Genomic DNA, 20509 nt, shown 5'->3' on the forward strand with positions numbered 1-20509 from the left:
TTGTTTTTTTTTTGTTTTTAACGGTCATTTGAAGGCGCTTCATTATAGTTTTTGTTAAAAAATAATTTTTAAAATTGCATTTGACACAATTATAAAGGTCATTGACGTTCCTATTCTTAATTGGATCGCATAGTTAGATATTTTATTCTACCCGCAATAATTTCTAGTGGGAATCTTATTTCTACTAATTATACAAAAATATAAAATTACACGCTAAATATATCGAGGTTCAATCTACACTATATTCGAAACATCATCAAAATTTGTACATTGATTCTTAGGCTCAAGAAATAACCCATTTTACTTCAGGTTTCATATTCTTGCTATCTCGCTTACACAGTATTTCCTTCTCTTTCTTGTTAAACTGTTACTAAGCCTGTTTGTCTATCCGTCAGGCTATATCTCATGAACCGGCTTAGTTATATGGTTACAATATCCGGAGAAGATTTATTTCTGTTGTCGATATAACAACAAAGAAAAAGCAAGATTAAGCAACGGTTTGTATGGTCTTTAATTGGATTGGTTAACATTTTTTACCGTTTTTTTTTGTTTATTTGTACGGAACCCTTATTTTCGAGAGTCCAACTCGCACTTGATCGATTTCTTTTACTATGTGTGGGAATACGTGCAATCAAGATAGCATGATTTTGAATACCTTAAAAAACTCGGGTTATTTATACATTTAAAATTGAGCCATGTATTAGCTGCCTTTTTTATACATAAAAATCATTTTATATATGTATATATGTATTATTTTGTTGTTTAAATATAATATATTATAGTTTGTAATCAAAAATTATGAAATTATCTGTTTGTGCTTTAAATATATGTGTAAAGCTATTTTTTATAGTATGTATTACATACATTATTGTTTATCTTTTGTGAAAGAAATTCATCCAGGCAGTTAAACATTTCATTTTTAGCCATAGTTGCAATGCAGTCACTATAAGTGCCATATCATTATTATTTTTTATTTTATTGAAATTACATGTATACCAATTAATTATTTTTGTCAATAAATAACAGCATTTAATTTATTTATATCTTCAATTTATTTTTAAGTCATCATAAAAGTCACTGTGGAAAATTTTAATACTTTCAATACATTTTTATATGTCATTGGCATTATGTTAATACAATATTTAAAATAAAATAAATTTTAAAATTATTCAACGTACTCGAACCAATTTAAACATTAAAATTGACGAACTATCAAATACTTAAACTCAATTACTAGCTCAAAAGTAATGTCAACTCATAATTATTAAGTTCATGTTGATAAAAAACGCCAAACTCAATTATTACTAATATAATAATTGAGTTGACACTCAAAATAAATCAACACTTGAGAAACTCAAATACAACTCAAAAGTCAAATGTTCAGAAACTAAATGTAAATAATTAAATTACACTCAATTTTCCATCTCAAAAGAGCTCAAGTAGATACGTCATACATATAAAATATATAATAGATATGTTGTTGATATGTTTGTCTGCGTGATTCCCATAAACGAGCGGATCGAGGCGTAGTCCTGAATAATTAATGTCTGGTATTGGCGACTCTGGAATGTTAAAAATAGTTATTAGAGACTCTATTGCTTTTGTGTTCTTAATTATATGACGAGCTTTGTTAGGGTGCTGAAATATGTTGAGCTGCACAACAAGTAAAAACATTAGTAACTGAAATAGTCAATTTTTGCAAAATAACATAATAATCGTACTTGTAAATATGTAAATGTATTTGCCATTTATTTATGTAATGCTCCAGTAATATTTTGATGAATCCATACTTTTATAACATGTCAAAATAAAATTATCTACTAACTAATTCAACACTAATATTCTACTATTACTATTTTCTATTATGCTTCATATGCACTAAAACATTCAAAAATGAGTACATGCTCAACCTGAATCATTCTTCATAAAACCAACTACAAAAGTAAAACCAACTGTAAAAATAATTAAATCTTAAAACTAGCTGAAAAGAAACACATTATTTTAGTGACGACAATGTCGATAATAGTTTGACAGTGCACTGCGCTGGGCTCCGCCATTGCGCCGGCCATTATAATATTGAGTTACTTAAAAAAATTATAAACACGATTTAAGAAAAAAAAAGTCGTTAACTGGCGACTCACAACTGAACCCACCACTATTTTTTAATTAAAAAAAAATATATATATTCAACTTCCACTGGCCACCAACAAAAAAAAACTTAAAATTCAAAAAAAGAACACGTCACTCACCTAAAAGCGTAGCACACGTACGCAGCGAGCAGTAGCGCGAGCGTCTCCGCACCGGGCGCTAGGCTTGCCGCCGCACCGTAGCGGGCTTGCCCACAGGCCGGCGGGCATACCGGTATTATCGTTTCTACGTAACAAACAGACATACAGACATGCTTACATGCGAAAAATCGGCAATCATATTAAATAAATCAAATTATGAAAAAAAAAACCAAGCGACTTGAACGAAAAAATATAGTATAATAAAAAAAAGACGGGTTGCACTGGGGGAGTGCCGGCAGAAGTGAAAACTTGATTATTAACGTTGAGCATGTTTGATATTTTGGAATGGTATCCGTCTTACGCTTTTTCGATCAGGTCACGTGTCCTGACGCGAGTTTAAGATTTTATACCCATTATAGAAAAAGAGCTCAACGCCGCTAAAGAAGTTTTCAGTTCAAAAAAAAAATCATCATCATTGAAAATTTTCACCTCAAAACGTAAAATCTAATATAATTACTATCAAATGCGTTGCCTACCTTACTGGATATGCATGGGACTACTATACCTCATATTCTACGCTATAAATGCTGCTGTATGCTCTACTCGACTCAAGAATAATAACATTTTATTTATACCATACATGCTATAATTCAACTAACTACACAATTCATAAAAAAAATACTATCCCAACCAATCACGATTCAATTTAACTCATTCACAATTTAAAAGAACTACATCAAAACAATATATTCAAAATTCTTATGCCTTAGTTTGTAATAAAAAAATCTACAACTCAAGTCTCTTACAAAAAATCTCCCCCCCCCATTTTTTTCGTCTATCCGTCTCCCCATACATACCGAACAGCTCGACCTTGCCCTCGTCTCTGCCCAACTTGTTCTGCGCCTTGCAAGTGAATAAACCGTATTGCCGTTTTTCTATAGTGATAACTCGTAGTGTAGTGTCTGTGAACTCGTCGGCTGTCGCGAAATGGGATATTCTGCGAAAAAATAGTATTTTTTATGTAGAAAATCTAAAAATAATGGGAAATATTATAGGCCGGGAGATACTGACAGATAATATGGGGTCATTTGTATCTGAACAACCATAATAGAAAATGGCCAAATGACCCGACCGCCATCTTTGATACGTCATAGCTACCCCTCCATACCCTAGGAAGTGACTACCGAACGTTTTTAAGCTATTGCATAGCTTCTATCGCGGGCCTTGAGCGCGGGGACCGAATCTAGAAATTCCGTAACGAAAAAACCTCACGCTCCCCACGGGGACGGGCGCGGAGGTGTGGCTTGAAGGCATAGCATGCAATAGCTTTACCGCGGCAGTCCCCGAGTGACACACGTCTTTTTTTATTTATTTATAATACTGTATCGTACAAAACAATGTAAGGAAATCTATTACAATCTAATAAGGTACAAATATTTTGCACATTAGGCGGCCTTATTGCCCCACAGCAATCTCTGCCAGGCAACCTGGTAGGAAAGGAAATGAAATTTGTATTCAGAAAAACATGCCGATTAATTGGATATCAGTAGGCGGAGGTAAGTCCTACGGAAATGAATTTTATTTTAATCGGGGACCGTACTAATACAGACAGACAAACATTTATATAGATATATACACTAGCGGTCCGCCCCGGCTTCGCCCGTGGTACCTACATGTTTAAACTATCCTATCTCTCAAGTTGGATCGAACTGCACATGGTGTGCGAATTTTATTAGTTAAGTGGTTTAGGAGTCCATTGAGGACAAACATTGTGACACGAGATTTATATATATTAAGATTACCTATAATGCTGGTTATTAGACAGCAACACTTCATCTTTGACCCACGAAATGGCCGGCGGCGGGTACGCTTCAACGTGACACTCTAAGTCCATATCGTATTGTAGTGCCTGAAAAATTAATATTTTTAATATAATAAATAACTATATTAACAAAAAAAGAGCGTGTGTGTTGACACACGTGTCAGAAGTGAAACTTCCTTGGCAAGATTCAAAGATACCAAAGTCACCTTACTGCATGACGTGATGGTATTGCCAAATGCCATGACGCGACCTTGAAATTTTACTCACAACGCGCCTAAGGAAATTTCACTTCAATGATAAACTAAATTTTAAACAAACTAGCTGGCAAACTTAATCTGTTTTCAATAGGGATAGTTTTGCAAACATTTTTCAATTTAGTTTTCATTCTATTGTAGCATCTTCAATAAATAAAACTATTCAACAAAAATAATTTCTTAATTTGCACCAATCGTTCCTGAGATTAACGCGTTCAACCAAACAAACGAACTCTTCAGCTTTATTACATGCAAGGAGTGAAAAATTGAACAATAAAAGCTTTTGACACGGTTTCATACAAACTAATATTGTTTTATTTTGTTTCACTTTTCGAACCTTTTTTCGAATTTTTGCTTTATTTTTTAATTTTTGAAGTGAAACTTCTTTATCGGCGTTGGACAAAAATTTAGTGTAACATTTTTGCGTTACGCCGTACGCGTGACATTTTTACGTTACGCCGTACGCGTGACATTTTTGCGTTACGCCATACTCGTGACATTTTTAAGGTCATAAAGAAGTTTCACTTCTTACGTGTGTACTCTAGTACACGCACACATTATTTTTTTATTATTTCCTCTCACCTGCCCCAACCTCGGCCTCGGCACGGTAACAACAGGGGCAAATTCGACCTCCAAATTGATATTCCGCCTTGCCCCTTTGCCCACACCGTTCTCAGCTACGCAGTAGTATGTGCCCCGGTCTTCTTTGTGCACGCGGGGGATTTTTAGAATGTTGCCCCTGGGAAAAAGATTAAAATAATTTATAAGTACAGTGGAATCCGTTTATAATAACATTGAAGGGGAATATCAAACACGTCATAATAAACGGACGTCATAGAAAGCATTTTGTAGAAAACAAACAATCTACTGTTCTTGTTAGTATTTAATACAGAGAAACAAAATAGAGATGCCTACACATTGAGACTCAAAACAAACAAAAAAAGTGTTGTCGGATGTCACAATTTTCCCACACAGAAATTAGTGTTGAAAGTTTTAGAATTCATTTCGGTGAGTATAACCGGACAATTCATTAAAAATTGGTTACAATAAACAAAATCATTTTATCGAATTTATATGAAAACCAAACTTTGCTGTGTAATACGTCATAATACGCGGTTGGTCAATATAACCGGAGTCATAATAAAAGGATTCTACTATTATTAATTGTGAAGAAGAATTTGATATTTTCGCGGTGTGTCCCTTAGACACATAAAACTGAAAGAATAGAATAAATTCGATCGCTCTGGCGGGTCACGAGTGGCTGAGTTGGTCAGGCATCCGCCCCGGAATGGCGCGAAAGTAAAGGTTCGAGTCCCGCCTCGTGATAGAATTTTTTCTATTCTTTATAAATGTATAACATAATTGTGCACGACAAACCGTAAAGTACCTAATTTATTGTAAATATAACGTTAGAATCCTGAAGGCTTACGCCTGAAGGCTTATAAAATAATTAGTATGAAAAGAAATACGAATTTGTTCTAGTTATATTGAAAAGTTTATGTTTTGTAAAGCAAACTATCTAACTAGTCTAGTAAAGTAAAATAAGTGTTCAGTATAAAATCCTGAAGGCTTATGCCTGAAGGATTATCTGTATAGTAAAGTATAAGGAACAGTTCGTACGTAAAGTTATTTGTGTTGTCTATTCACTATTGCATAAAGATTTATGAAGGCTTATGCCTGAAAGGTTATTATTGTGTTAAGAATGTTTAGTAGAATAGAAAATGTTTATATTTTGTTTTAATATTGTAGATGTTTAATTGTAGATTGAAAATGTTTTATGATATTAGTAAATGTTTATGTCTTTCGTATATTATGTGAATTAGTGAATGTTTATGTCTTTCTTTATGTTATATGAATATTTTAATTGTGTGATATTAGGATTTAATTGATATTTGTGTATTGCGTCATGCGACAGCGTCACGTCCGCGACTGAGCGCACACGCCGTCCCCCGCAGTATATTTATACACCTGAAGCGGGGGACGGGGTAGTATAAAAGAAAATTTGTAAAGAATTGTGCGCGCAGTCTAAACGGGGCGCTGGCGGAGTACATTATGGATGTTATATTAGAATAATATGTTATAATGATTGTAATAAAAACAATAAAACTGTAAATTTATGTATAAGTAAATATTTGAGAAATAAAGAGTGAGGTAAGGGGCGTGGCCAGCCGGAGTGGAGGGGATAACGCGTAAAGTATAAATATGGACGCAAAACCGGTTGCGTCACGGCATTCCAGTTCCACCCGCGCTTCAGAAAAGCAAGAAGAATAACTCCGCTCCGGCTCGGCACCCTGGCCCTCTACGTATGAAGAAATAATTGTTTGTATTATTTGCAAACCCCCACACCACTACAGTCCACTAAGAGAGGGCCTTCAGCCGACATTAACATTGGTCAGCTTCGAGCCGGATAAGAAGAAAAATGAACACGAGAAGCCGGAGCGGAAGAGGAACAACACCATCAGCATCAGAAGCGACCGCCACCGCCACAGGAACGTCGTCTACGAATACGTCGGGAGAAACGAGCTACACTACGGGGACATCGGAGACCTGCACGACCGCGACGAGAACGACGAGGACAGAAGAAAAGAGCAGCTCGACGCCAGCTACGCCGAGCACCATGCCCGTCGACAAGTTGCAGCCAGCACCGTCACCCGTCGTGGGATACACAAACGCCGCTTTCGCGGCGCCAGCCGACAACACCGACGCGCCGACGACCGCCGCCTCCGCGGCACCGACGAGCAACGTACACCTGAATACAAACGCCGCTCTCGCGGCGCCATCGAACGTCGCCGCCGGGTCGCCAGCACGCCGCTCGAAGACGCTCCGCCAGGCATCAGAGGTGCGGTCGCGGCGCTCCGTAGCCTCCCGCAAGAGACTCCTCGCGGAGTTGGAGGTGAAAGAGCGCCTAGCCGAACTGAAGCTGGAACAAGCGAAGGCCGCAGCAGAACTGGAAAAGGCGCGGCTAGAAAGAATACGCGCTGAAGAGGAATCAACAACGGAAGAGGAAGAAGAGGACTACGAACCGGAACGACGGGTCGAGTCGTGGTTGGAACAACATTTAAGCCAGCCACTGCCACCCGCCGCCAACCCGACTCGCCAGCTCTCACCGCCACGCTACACAGCGAAGAACGCCGACAACAGGGAAGATCGAGGATGGGGGGCCCGCCAGGAACAGGACGACGGGCCACGGGAACCGAAGAAATACCCGCCCACGCGGTCACCAGAAGTTGCGGCAATTGTAACCGCCTTCAATGAAGTCGCAAGAAGCCAAAGAAAAGTAATAAGATACGGCGGTGAACTGCCAACGTTCACCGGCTCCAGTCACGAGTGGCTATCATTCAAGGCATCGTATGAAGAAACTGAAGAAGGATTCACCGACGGGGAAAACGTCGCACGATTGAGAAAGGCGCTGAAAGGAGCAGCCCTAGAAGCCGTCACCGCCCTACTCATATCGCACACCGGACCCGAGAAAATCATTGAAGCCCTGCAGAGGAGGTTCGGCCGCCCAGACGCGCTGGTTCTGGGCGAAATGGAGAAAATCAAGTCGCTGCCGCGAGTAACGGACAACCCGCGGGACATCTGCATATTCGCAAATAAAATATCGAATATCGTCGCCACCGTCGAAGTTTTAAGAAAACAAGAATACCTGCACAGCCCGGAAATGCTGCGGCAGGTACTGGAAAAGCTGACGCCGATCATGAAGAATAAATGGTACGACTTCGCTGCCGACGAACGCGACAAGACACCGCTACTGAAAAAGCTCGCAGAATTCCTGAATAAAGAAGCAGACAAGTGCTCCAGCTACGCTCCATTAGATACAGAAACAAGGAAAAGGACGGAGCGAGCCTACGCAACGAACGACGCGAGCGAGCGAGAAACAAGATGCCCGATGTGCGAGCGAGAGCACAAACTCGTCGAGTGTCGACAATTTACGAACAGCGACGTAAATACACGATGGGAAATAGCGAAGAAATATCGAGTGTGCTTCCGCTGTCTTCGAAGCAAACATCAACGAGCAACATGCCGCGCTCGTCCTTGCGGCCTCAACGGGTGCACCATGAAGCACCACAAGATGCTCCACCATACCAAGACAGCGGAAAAGAAAATTGAAGAGACAGCGCAACCGCAAGCCAGTGAAGAGAAAGTCCTAGTATCAGCGATTAACATCAACAGCGCTACGTCGGAGCAACCTACGCGCCGCCGCGCGTATCTGAAGATCGCTCCCATCACCATCATGGGACCGAAAGGAAAATGTGACACGTACGCGCTGCTCGACGAAGGAAGCACGGTGACCATCATTGAAACGGCGCTTGCAGAGCAGCTGGGTCTCGACGGGCCACGCGAGTCCATCACAATTCAAGGCGTGAATGGGCACGAGAATGATCACGAATACAGCAAGAGAGTAAAGGCACGAGTACGAGGACGACATGAAGAAAAAGAATACGCATTAGACAACGCCCGCACCGTGCACCAGCTCCACGCATTCACGCAGTCCATCCGCGAGAGTGACATCGCCCGCTGCAACCATCTGCACGACCTGCAAGAGGACCTACTGTATGAAAATGCGACACCGAAGCTGCTGATAGGACAAGACAACTGGGAGCTCATTATAACGCGAAAACTACGGCACGGCAAGAGGAATCAGCCCGTCGCTTCGAAGACATTATTAGGATGGGTCCTGCACGGCTGCCGCTCCTCGAACCAGCACCCAGTTTTGTTCTGTTCTCATCTCTCGGAAGCGGAGAAGTCATCTGACACACTCGAAAATATGATGAAGAAATACTTCGAATTAGAATCCATCGGCATCGAACCCAAAAGACAGCGCGGCGACCCGGAGCAGCAGGCACTCAACATATTGGAAAAGAAAAGTCAACGCCTGCCGTCCGGCCGATATGAAACCGGACTCCTATGGAGAGACGAGTCCGCAGATACACCGAACAACTACGGCGACACATTGAAAAGATTGAAGACATTAGAAAAGAAATTGGACAAAGACGGAGAGCTGAAGAAACAATATGAAGAAAGAATAGAAAATCTACTCTCGTCCGGCTACGCAGAGAGGGCGCAGACTCCACCTACCGGCGGGAGAGTGTGGTACCTCCCGCACTTTCCAGTGATCAACCCGGACAAAGCAAAGATTCGTCTGGTGCACGACGCGGCCGCTAAGTCTCACGGCCGCTCTCTCAACGACATGCTGCTGCCCGGGCCCGACCTGCTACAATCTCTGCCTGCCGTCATCATGAAGTTCCGTCAACATCCAATCGCCGTGTCCGCCGACATCAAGGAAATGTTCATGCAGATAAAAATTATAGAAGAAGACCGTGACGCGCTACGCTTCCTCTGGCGTGGCGATCGACGCGACGACGGGCCGCCCGATGAATATCGTATGACATCGCTCATCTTCGGCGCCTCTTCATCACCGTGCACCGCACTCTACATCAAGAATAGAAACGCGCAAGAACACGCGCACGAGAGTCCGGCAGCCGCACGCGCGATACAAGAAAATCATTACATGGACGATTATATACATAGCTACGCGTCCGAAGATGAAGCAAGGGAGATAACGGCACACGTCGATCGCATACATCGATACGCCGGCTTCGAGCTGCGTGGGTGGGCATCGAACAATGAAAACGCGATAAGAAACTTTACGAACACCGGGGCGACCACCGTCGAGATCGGCGGGAGCGAGACAGAGCGAACATTGGGACTACTCTGGCACGTGAAACAAGACTACATCGGTTTTCGCGTAAACACAAAACGTGTACCACAGGAAATAATCGAAAATAAGCGAACACCTACGAAGAGAGAAGCCCTCAGTCTCATCATGTCGGTCTTCGACCCACTCGGCCTCATCGCGCCCATCCTCACACCGGCGAAAAGGATAATGCAAGATACGTGGAAGTACAACACCGGCTGGGATGACCCCATTCCCGGCGCGCTACAACATCGCTGGGAAAACTGGGTGGCGAATATTCAGCATCTCGACGCGCTCCGCATCCCACGCTGCTATGACTACGAACCCGCTGCTGAGAGAGAGATACACACATTCGTGGAGACCAGCGGCGGCAGAATCCTCCGGCGGCCCACCAAGAAGATCGTCGTGCTACCAGTTCAAATCGCAGAGTGCGACGGCGGGAGAAATGTGCACGACAAACCGTAAAGTACCTAATTTATTGTAAATATAACGTTAGAATCCTGAAGGCTTACGCCTGAAGGCTTATAAAATAATTAGTATGAAAAGAAATACGAATTTGTTCTAGTTATATTGAAAAGTTTATGTTTTGTAAAGCAAACTATCTAACTAGTCTAGTAAAGTAAAATAAGTGTTCAGTATAAAATCCTGAAGGCTTATGCCTGAAGGATTATCTGTATAGTAAAGTATAAGGAACAGTTCGTACGTAAAGTTATTTGTGTTGTCTATTCACTATTGCATAAAGATTTATGAAGGCTTATGCCTGAAAGGTTATTATTGTGTTAAGAATGTTTAGTAGAATAGAAAATGTTTATATTTTGTTTTAATATTGTAGATGTTTAATTGTAGATTGAAAATGTTTTATGATATTAGTAAATGTTTATGTCTTCCGTATATTATGTGAATTAGTGAATGTTTATGTCTTTCTTTATGTTATATGAATATTTTAATTGTGTGATATTAGGATTTAATTGATATTTGTGTATTGCGTCATGCGACAGCGTCACGTCCGCGACTGAGCGCACACGCCGTCCCCCGCAGTATATTTATACACCTGAAGCGGGGGACGGGGTAGTATAAAAGAAAATTTGTAAAGAATTGTGCGCGCAGTCTAAACGGGGCGCTGGCGGAGTACATTATGGATGTTATATTAGAATAATATGTTATAATGATTGTAATAAAAACAATAAAACTGTAAATTTATGTATAAGTAAATATTTGAGAAATAAAGAGTGAGGTAAGGGGCGTGGCCAGCCGGAGTGGAGGGGATAACGCGTAAAGTATAAATATGGACGCAAAACCGGTTGCGTCACGGCATTCCAGTTCCACCCGCGCTTCAGAAAAGCAAGAAGAATAACTCCGCTCCGGCTCGGCACCCTGGCCCTCTACGTATGAAGAAATAATTGTTTGTATTATTTGCAAACCCCCACACCACTACAGTCCACTAAGAGAGGGCCTTCAGCCGACATTAACAATAATGGTACGGGAGCTACTAACGTTTTAAAAAAAGTCATTTTAGTATAGTTGGGTTTTTGATATACTGTCTCTCTTGCTATTTCGGTTAGAGACCGGACTGTCTGGCTGGCGGTAGTGGTTGCGTTTATTAGTGCGCACAGGAAAATATACTTAACTTTAAAATCATTTAGTAACGCGTAATTTTTTATCTTTTGCCTTTAGATAGATCCATCAGACAAAAATTTTTTATTGCAAGACATTTTTTTCGTTGTTAAATAGGTGCCATACGCCATTTTTTATTTCAAAATAATTAAAATGTCATCGAAATAAGTGAAATTACATCAACATGCAAAGGCATGTTGAGGCAAAAGATTAAAAATTACGCGTTAATAAATGACTTTAAATTACGGATATTTTCCTGTACAAATAAGATGCGAACTAATAAACGCAACCACTGCGGCCAGCCAGACAGCCCGGACTCTAACCGAAATAGGAAGAGAAACAGTATATCAAAGAACCAACTATACTAAAATTCTCTCTTGTCAACGTTGCTAGCTCCTATACGATAACATAGACAGCTCAATCATGTTGCCATATAAAAATAATAGAAAGAAAGAAAGAAAGAAAGAAAAAACGTTTATTTAATGGCACATAGCCTCACACGTACATAATTCAAAGCAATTTATACAATACTTATAATACTTACTTACTACAATACTTAAAAATACACATTGAAGTGTGTAGTCTGTGAAGCATGATGCCATTAAAAGGGGAAATCACTCGGTGAACATCTGTGACGTAAACAAAAAAAACGTCACAGCACCGATTTTCAGTGAGCCCCGAGAGCAATACTTCGTCATAATATATTTTAATTAAAGAAAAGAAAATAAATACAATATTAATAGTATAATGTAAAATATAGACATAATAATATACTATAATATATATACACACATACACGTATTATAATATATTACATATAAAAGAATTTAATGCATAATACATTAAGTAGAACCACTAAATTGGTAAATAAATATATAAATAAAACAAAGCAATGAAAGTTAAAAAGGATTCTGCTACAATAGGTATATAAACTGACAACCATGGACGTGAACCCAAGGAAAGTGTTTCGACGAGTGAAGGGCACCATCCTAGCTTAAAAGTGATTAGTTGGTAGAAGAGGTTACAATGCAACTAATGCTGATCTAACTGCGTCTGAATAAGATAGTTTTTGTACTTTAATCTAAACGTTGATAACGATTGAATATTGCGAAACGGAGGCGGCAAGTTATTCCAGCATTTAGTTGCATTGTACTTAAAGCTCCCCCTGAACGCCTCAGTTCGAAACTTATGTGGATACAAGATATACGAAGATGCCCTTGTTTTATATCTTTTGTTAATAACTAAAATGTACAACTTACCGATAGATAGAGCCACCAGTCGGCAAGATGGCGTTGTTCTCACGGCGCCATGATATCTTCGGTGGCGGGAAACCGTCCGCGTAGCATTCCATTTGAGTGCCTGGATATATAAGAATTAAATAAAAATAAGTAATTATCGAGAAAACTATTAACTTTATACATAACTAGCTTCCGCCCGCGACTCCGTCCGCGCGGTAAAATTAAGAAAAATTAAGATTTATTTTTTTCTACGTATTTTTCCGGGATAAAAAGTATCCTATTTTATGCCCAGGATAATAAGGTATAATTATACCAAGTTTCATCGAAATCGAACCGTTAGTTTTCACGTGATGCCTTCACATACAGACAGACAGACAGACAAAAATTTTTTTAATCACATATTTGGGTTTGGTATCGATCCAGTAACACCCCCTGCTATTTATTTTTTCAATATTTTCAATGTACAGAATTGACCCTTCTACAGATTTATTATATGTATAGATAGTCAATAATTTTAAGTGTTAAAATCCCTAAACACGATCATACCATTTTGTAGAAAAAATGCAAATTATAATTATGTATATGGTTTACATTTTGAAATACAATCAATATATCCGGTTCGTAATTAAGATAAAATTTATAATAAAATAACGGGTGCAACTAGTGAATTGTGTGCTTTATTTCGAAATCTAAACTATAAAAAATTCAGTCCCAAAAAAGGTAACAATACAAAGCATAAAATAATATTATAAAAACAAATATAATGTCGATTTCGCGCCCAAAACCTGACATTTCCTATTCACATACAATATTAAGCCACTGGACTCAAAGGATCATTGACTTTATATTATGATTATGTCACGTCATCTTTAAATCTTGCCAAAGAAGTTTCACTTCTGACACGTGTGCTGCACTTTTTTTTAAATGTAAATGAAACAAAACTTATTTTTCAAAAACCTAACACCATTATTTACAAACAAAACATCACTACCTAAATTAATTCCTAAAATAAAAACCCATACTTACTCTCCATTTCACTGGTAACAATCGACCTTGTTGAATTATCAGATATTATGGGAGGTCTTCGCACTTGCAACTCAACCTCGGCTGTTATTTTATTGTTCACTGTTATAATCACTTGACACTGGTACCATCCTGCGTCCGTTTCTTGGATGTCTTTGATCTGTGGAAGAGATATAAATTAGTTAAATAATACGTTTTGAAGTGCAATAAGCCGCGTTGAGAGTAAAATTTCATGGTCGCGTCATTTATTTTTTATTTATTTATTTATACATTTATTTCAGGCAACAAATGTAGTTAAGGTTAAAGTCATAGTAATACGTTACGTAGTGGAGTAAGACGACGATTCTGGTACCTTGAATCATGCCAAAGATTTTCGTTGTATAAAATATTAATTGAAATTAACACCTTATTTCGTAGCAGTAATGTTCATTATTGTATCGTTCACAACGAAACTCTGCCAAATACACATGTAGGCAGAGTTTTGATTAGGACAAATTTGAAGTGTGATTTAGTGTCTCGTTGTTTATTGTATGTCAATGGATTTTACTGAGTTTTTGAAGTTCTTTAGCCGCGTTGAGAGTAAAATTTCACGGTCGCGCCATGGAGTAAGGCGATTTCTTTGAATATTGCCAAAGAAGTTTCACTTCTGACACGTGTGCTCGACACACACGCTTTTTTTATAATAAAACTTCTAAAATATCTTACCGATAGAGTATAAGTAGCAGACGCGTCATCATATCGCAGAGAGAACCTCGAGTCCCGAATAATAAGACCCGAACTTGTGGAGAGCGGTAGGGACTCTGTTGTCTTTAAACGATCGTATTTTACCTGAAAAGAGAGATATATTAGCAAATCTGTGAAATAAACTAGTATTGATAAATTTTTTATTAAAATCAATGACGAATCTCATCATCAATGTGTACTGTATTTTAAAATAACAACGGCCGTTGCGCGCGTTATTTCACTCTCATACATAAAACAGATTACTTATATTTCATTCCTGACTTTCGTTTAGTCATTTTGGTTTGTATTACGTATGTTTAACTTTAAAAACATCTTTATATCGCATTTTAATTTTTAATTCTTAGGCATTTTAATGTTTTCCTTCGATGAGTGGAGCAGTGGAATTGTTTTTGTTATGCAATAATATGCAAAATTGAAAACTTTTTAACATTAGAAAGCTATACCTATTTAACCTATGGCACAGAATACATAATAGTAGCTAAACGCTACCTATGGTTGATGATATTTGTAAATATTGAACATTTTATATTATTTTCTGTTCTTTACTTTAATTAAAGCCAGTGGCTTTAACCACTCAGTCATGCATACACGAGTTAGGTGTTATAATTGTTTTTACGCTAGGTAGAACATATTTTATTCCAATACTTCTTATTGCTAAACTATAACCTCATTATATTAATAAATTTATCAACAAAGATAGTGCTGACCCCCGACTTTCTCTTCTGATAATGTGTTGTTCTTTGTTTTTATGTTGTTGTTTATTAAGAATTTAGTAGGCCATAGTTTATCGCTAAAACCTATATATATAAACAAAGAAATGTCTTATGAATATACATTTTTTAATTGCCTTGTTTAGTTTTATGTAATAAATTAAGAGAAATGAAACAAACATGAGTGCATTTACACTTTAAATTTAGTACATATTATACCTATTATAGTTTAAAATATAAGCAGTTTTTTGTGTTTTTTCAAACTATGTCAAAGAATTTATGTTTTTCTACATGTCTTGTTCACCTTTGAATAAAATAACATAGGTCAAAACAATAACAATAACTGAAATGAAAAACAAAACCGGTCATCCTCAGAATTTTTAATACAAAATTGATTAAACAATTTTTCTAGTGTGATGTGACAATTAAATTGAATTATAATAAGTATGCTACTTGAAACATTTTTAGTTTTCATTTACTTTACATACATGCTTTCTTTAGAATCACTTTACAATAGAGCAGTTTTATCATATCACTAGCGGTCCGCCCCGGCTTCGCCCGTGGTACATATTTACGTTTTCTTTACATAAGAACCATCCTCGTACTTCAAGGAATATAATAAAAAAAGAATTGTCGAAATCGGTCCACCCGTTCACGCGTGATACCGTGACCAAGGAAAACGGGTTTCATTTTTATATATATAGATTATTGTACTAGAGTGAGACATAGGCTATTTTTTACCATGGTATAACATCTCATTCCCATGAGAATTAAATTAATATGTAGAAATAAAAGTGTATGGGATAAGAAGCTATTGGTTTTTTTTCTTTTTTTTTTGCAACCTAGGAGAGAGAAGTAGGTAGCTACTATATATTATCTAGTTAAATATGGGCTACTTTTTATGGTGAAACATATCATTCCTGTGGTCCTTTGACCAGCAAAAAGCTTGTAGGCTATATTTGTTTTATTTTCAACCTAGAAGACACTATAAGAAGCTTACCCATAGCACGGGATAGTCTTGCCCATAATGTACAGAACAGTCAAGATCAACTTGACCGCCAATGTCTCTAATCTGTTCCTGTGTTATGTGAGATATGGTTGGAGTTCGCTGACAGTTGGCTGAAAAAGAATAAATTCAATTTAGGCGGCAAAGTTTTTTTTTTTTCGTTGTAAAGAAAGTTGTGGTTTGCTGGCTGGAAACAAATACTGTTTGAATTTCCGAAGCTTTTGTTTTTTTTTTGAATAAGGAGGTTTTATTACTGTTATAGTTTTGTCACATACTGAACATTGTGTATTATTTTAATAGTCAGGTACGCATTATATTTAGGTACATAGTTTTTTTCTGTGTCCAGTTAGGGATTATTGAATAAGAATATTGAAGGCAGTGAAACTGTTTGTTTTAATATATGACATGAATTGATGAAAAGATAAAAACAGATATTATGTTAAACACAGGAAATTAGATATTTCTTATAGTGCCAGGATGGGTTGTTAGTGCTTAACCACTCAAGTGCGGGACGACCGGGAGCCGGTCGATCCACATTCAGGGGCTTGTGCGTTGCGACCGGCTCCCGGTCGATCAACAGTCGTGGGTTTTGCGTTCGCTTTATAAAACGGTCTAATAACCTTCCTCTTTCTAACTTATATGACATGTTAAGGAAAGAACAGGCTAGCTATAAATCAAGATAACAACATAACCACATGATTTAAGTGGCCCACTTTTCATGACACATTGAGTAGGTAGTTTTTTGTACAAAAAAATAAACAAGGAATGTGTAAAAAAAATGTATGGGAGGGTATGATGTTTTTATTTTCTCGTAAGAAGAGTGTAACAAAGGATCAATAAATATTAAAATCTCACTGAACAGCTGTTTTAATTTTTTATTAGCAGACAAAATGTAACAAAAATTACAAGGGTACATTTGCTTTGACTTACAAGTTGTTTTTATTTATTTATATGTTACCATGTTTTGACAAGGCATAGACTATTTTATTATCTATGAATATACATACTTGCAAATGTGCTATTGATAAAGGAATCTGAGATAATCGACTTTAAAAAAATATTGGACCGCCAAAAACCCCAACTGCGGCGGCACCGGGAGCCGGTTTCGCACAAGACCCGATTTTTGCAAAATGGCTCCCGCACTTGAGTGGTTATAGTGCCGGGAAAATAATCTGAGCTTTAAAGTAAAGAGGCTCTTGCATCATAATCTGCCTTCAATACACTATTACACAAAATTAAACTGAAAAAATAAATAAATATCGGTCTTGTACTCATTGTTGTCATTAGAAGATATTTATATTAACGTAAAAATAGGAAAAACAACATTTTGTACGATATTAGAAAAATAACACCAAATGTTTGTAAATATTGATTTCGTATTTACTAGACCAATTTTACATTTTATATTAAAATATAAGTTAATACGACATTTCTAGTGTGATTTTTATTACATTTAATAAGAAATTCAAGCAAGCAAACAAAAAAAAAACAACGTAAACAGGGTGTGTCGAGTGTCGTCTTAAATTACGCTAAAAAATTAAACGAGACTCAAATCCGATGTCATAATAACTAAAATACACTTAAATATCAAAGATTAAAGATGTAAATCGCTAATATTAACCCACCTATAGTAGTTAAACATAGAACAACCGCCACACAATTCAAAATAAACCACGCCATTTTTTTATCAACAGCGCACCACACCTTGCAAGCGCTTTCGATTTTTGATTGTCGATTGAACAAAATTGTTGTTCGGTGGACCGTGTTTGACATTTGACGTTTGTGTGTCAATTTGATCGTTATATAGTCTATGGTTTATATCGACAGTAATTATTTTTAAACTAAAAATGCATAGGACGCTGAATCAACTTATTAAATTAATCTTATTTTATGGATAGGCATATTAATTATGAAGATTGTAGGTTTTTAAAGCGATGAATAATTATCGATTCACACACAATGATAATAATAAAAGTTTACAGAAGAGAGGTCATAGATGTCGCTAGTCGTAGTTAAATCATAACATCTCACTTTTGTGTCGTTTTTGAAAATCGAATATTCATAAAATAAGATTAATTTAATAAGTTGTTATGATTTAACTACATATCGTGAGCGAAAAAAAGATAACTGAAGTGAAATAATGGCTAATTAGCCACATTTTGACTATCTACACCTTAGCTTTGTTATGAGATATACCTAGTATATAGTTACCATGACTAAAACAGTTTTTTAAAGTGAAACTTTTATTAGGTACATCGTCTCAAACTTTTTGGTCTGTGTAGCGCATGTCGCGTGTATCGCGGCTGCCGAGTAGGTATACCTTCTCGGCAGCCGACCGTCACGCGACATGCGCTACACAAAGCAGTGTTCGGAACCGTTCGAACAGTTTCACTTTTACCGTGGTTTCATAAAACCACACAACATTTTTTTTTAACTATAGTATCGTGATAACAGATAAAGTTAGTTATAATTTATAATATTTAATCGTTTTATAAATAAAATAGTAAAAGTGCGGCGAAATAAAGTTTAAAATCGGTTACGTACTTTTCCAGTTCCGTTGCAAACAAACTTACAAACAATTATTGTTTTCATAATATTATTGTAACGCGTTATAATCTTCAAAATAAAATTAAAAAACTTGTTGTTGTTGAAAAATTTGTTGTTGTTGTTATCAAAAGCAAAGTAATAAATTAATAATATTCACTAAGTACATGAATACCATTGTGACCAAATCAACTGATATTTCTAGGATTTAACCTACTTCCGATAAAAGAGGTTGCATGACCCATACACCAATTTATACAGGATTTGAGACGTCATGGAGTACCTAAGGCGACGATTTTGGTATATTTGAATCTTGCCAAACAAGTTTCACTTCTGACACGTGTGCTCGGCACACACGCTTTTTTTTACTACATATATACAGGATGTATTGATGATAATGTTAATAATGAAAAAAATCTGAGCATAACTACAAAAAAAAGACGTGTGGCACTCGGGGACTGCCGCGGTAAAGCTATTGCATAGCATGCCTTCAAGCCACACCTCCGAGCCCGTCGGAGTATGGAGCGTGAGGTTTTTTCGTTATGGAATTTCTAGATTCGGTCCCCGCGCTCAAGGCCCGCGATAGAAGCTATGCAATAGCTTAATAATCTCCTCTATATATTTAAAATTCTCGTTTTTAATTGTTTGTTTGTATGACCACAATCGTTATCCACTCATTAATACTCAAAAGTAGAGTACGGTCTACTATATAAGTCGGAGGTAGAAAATTACTATTTAAAAGTCGATTCAATGCTAATACATTTTTTTATTAATATAGGTAGTATGCATTGACTTGAGCATCATACATATACAGACACCGTGTTCCCGCAGCACAATGCGGGTGTCGAGTGTGTTCCATGGCGATACGGACAGTATGAGTGAGTTAGAATGAGTTGGTCGAATTTCGACCAGCTATCCCAGTACTCACTTTATAGTTGCATTTTAATACACTCTTTTAATTCTTACCATTTTACTATTTATTTATTGATTCACATATTATTTAATTATAGATTACGGAAATATGGATGTATAGTAGTTGCTCTTTCACGCAAAAATCACTGAACAGATATTGATAATACTTAGCAGTGTTATAAAGCTTACGTATCAGTAAAATACATAATAAGCTATAGAAGTACATACTTGCAATAGCAGGCAATAGCCTGCGAATTTTTCTGCGGGTGAAACCGCGCGAATAATACCTATATTAATAATAAAATAAAATAATAAACTCTTTATTAGCAGGTAGGCAATATTAAAAATTAACAATTTATGTACTTACAATCTACTTAATCTAACAACCTACATACTAAAAGGATAGCCGCTCAGCATTTTACAATGAAAAGCTTTCATTGCAGAGCTGATTTTCAGCGACACCTAGTTATAAAAACGATCTAATCTAATGTATTAAATATAATAAATAAATATAAAACGAGGAAATAATATAATAAATAAAATAATAAATAGTAATATATATTTTAAATAAATATACATAATATTGTGTTAATATAAATACCTAAGTATATAAATACGTGTGATAAAAATATACATCGAAGTCATAACCAGAATATTATATTGCGTGTAGGTACAATGTGCTTTAAAATCTTTAAATGTTTTTCTGTTTATTTAAG

At 37.2% G+C, this 20509-nt stretch overlaps 1 protein-coding gene across 1 annotated transcript; it reads right to left on the reverse strand.

Moving 5' to 3' along the window:
- Lac (septate junction protein lachesin) lies at window positions 1-18113 on the reverse strand. Its single transcript, XM_089713450.1, has 10 exons — window positions 17963-18113; window positions 16332-16450; window positions 14583-14705; window positions 13881-14037; window positions 12876-12975; window positions 4887-5043; window positions 4031-4137; window positions 3086-3225; window positions 2250-2373; window positions 1-1562 (listed from the first exon to the last, which is right to left on the reverse strand). The coding sequence occupies exons 1-10, from the start codon at window positions 18108-18110 to the stop codon at window positions 1541-1543; spliced, it is 1197 nt and encodes a 398-aa protein (XP_089569576.1). The 5' UTR covers window positions 18111-18113; the 3' UTR covers window positions 1-1540.
- Between the last annotated feature and the right edge of the window lie 2396 nt (window positions 18114-20509).

Source organism: Colias philodice, chromosome 30, assembly GCF_061535455.1.
Source record: "Colias philodice isolate Cphi_HAF_F1 chromosome 30, ilColPhil1 Martin Lab GWU primary, whole genome shotgun sequence".
Lineage (NCBI taxonomy): Eukaryota > Metazoa > Arthropoda > Insecta > Lepidoptera > Pieridae > Colias > Colias philodice.

What these genes read in the sequence shown, in the direction of transcription:
- Lac (XM_089713450.1), bottom strand. Translation starts at nt 18,110, where the DNA reads ATGTCAAACACGGTCCACCGAACAACAATTTTGTTCAATCGACAATCA. An exon ending in TCTATGTTTAACTACTATAG is followed by an intron (nt 16,451 to 17,962) that starts GTGGGTTAATAT and finishes ATTCTTTTTCAG; the next exon opens with CCAACTGTCAGCGAACTCCA. An exon ending in AAGACTATCCCGTGCTATGG is followed by an intron (nt 14,706 to 16,331) that starts GTAAGCTTCTTA and finishes CTCTCTTTTCAG; the next exon opens with GTAAAATACGATCGTTTAAA.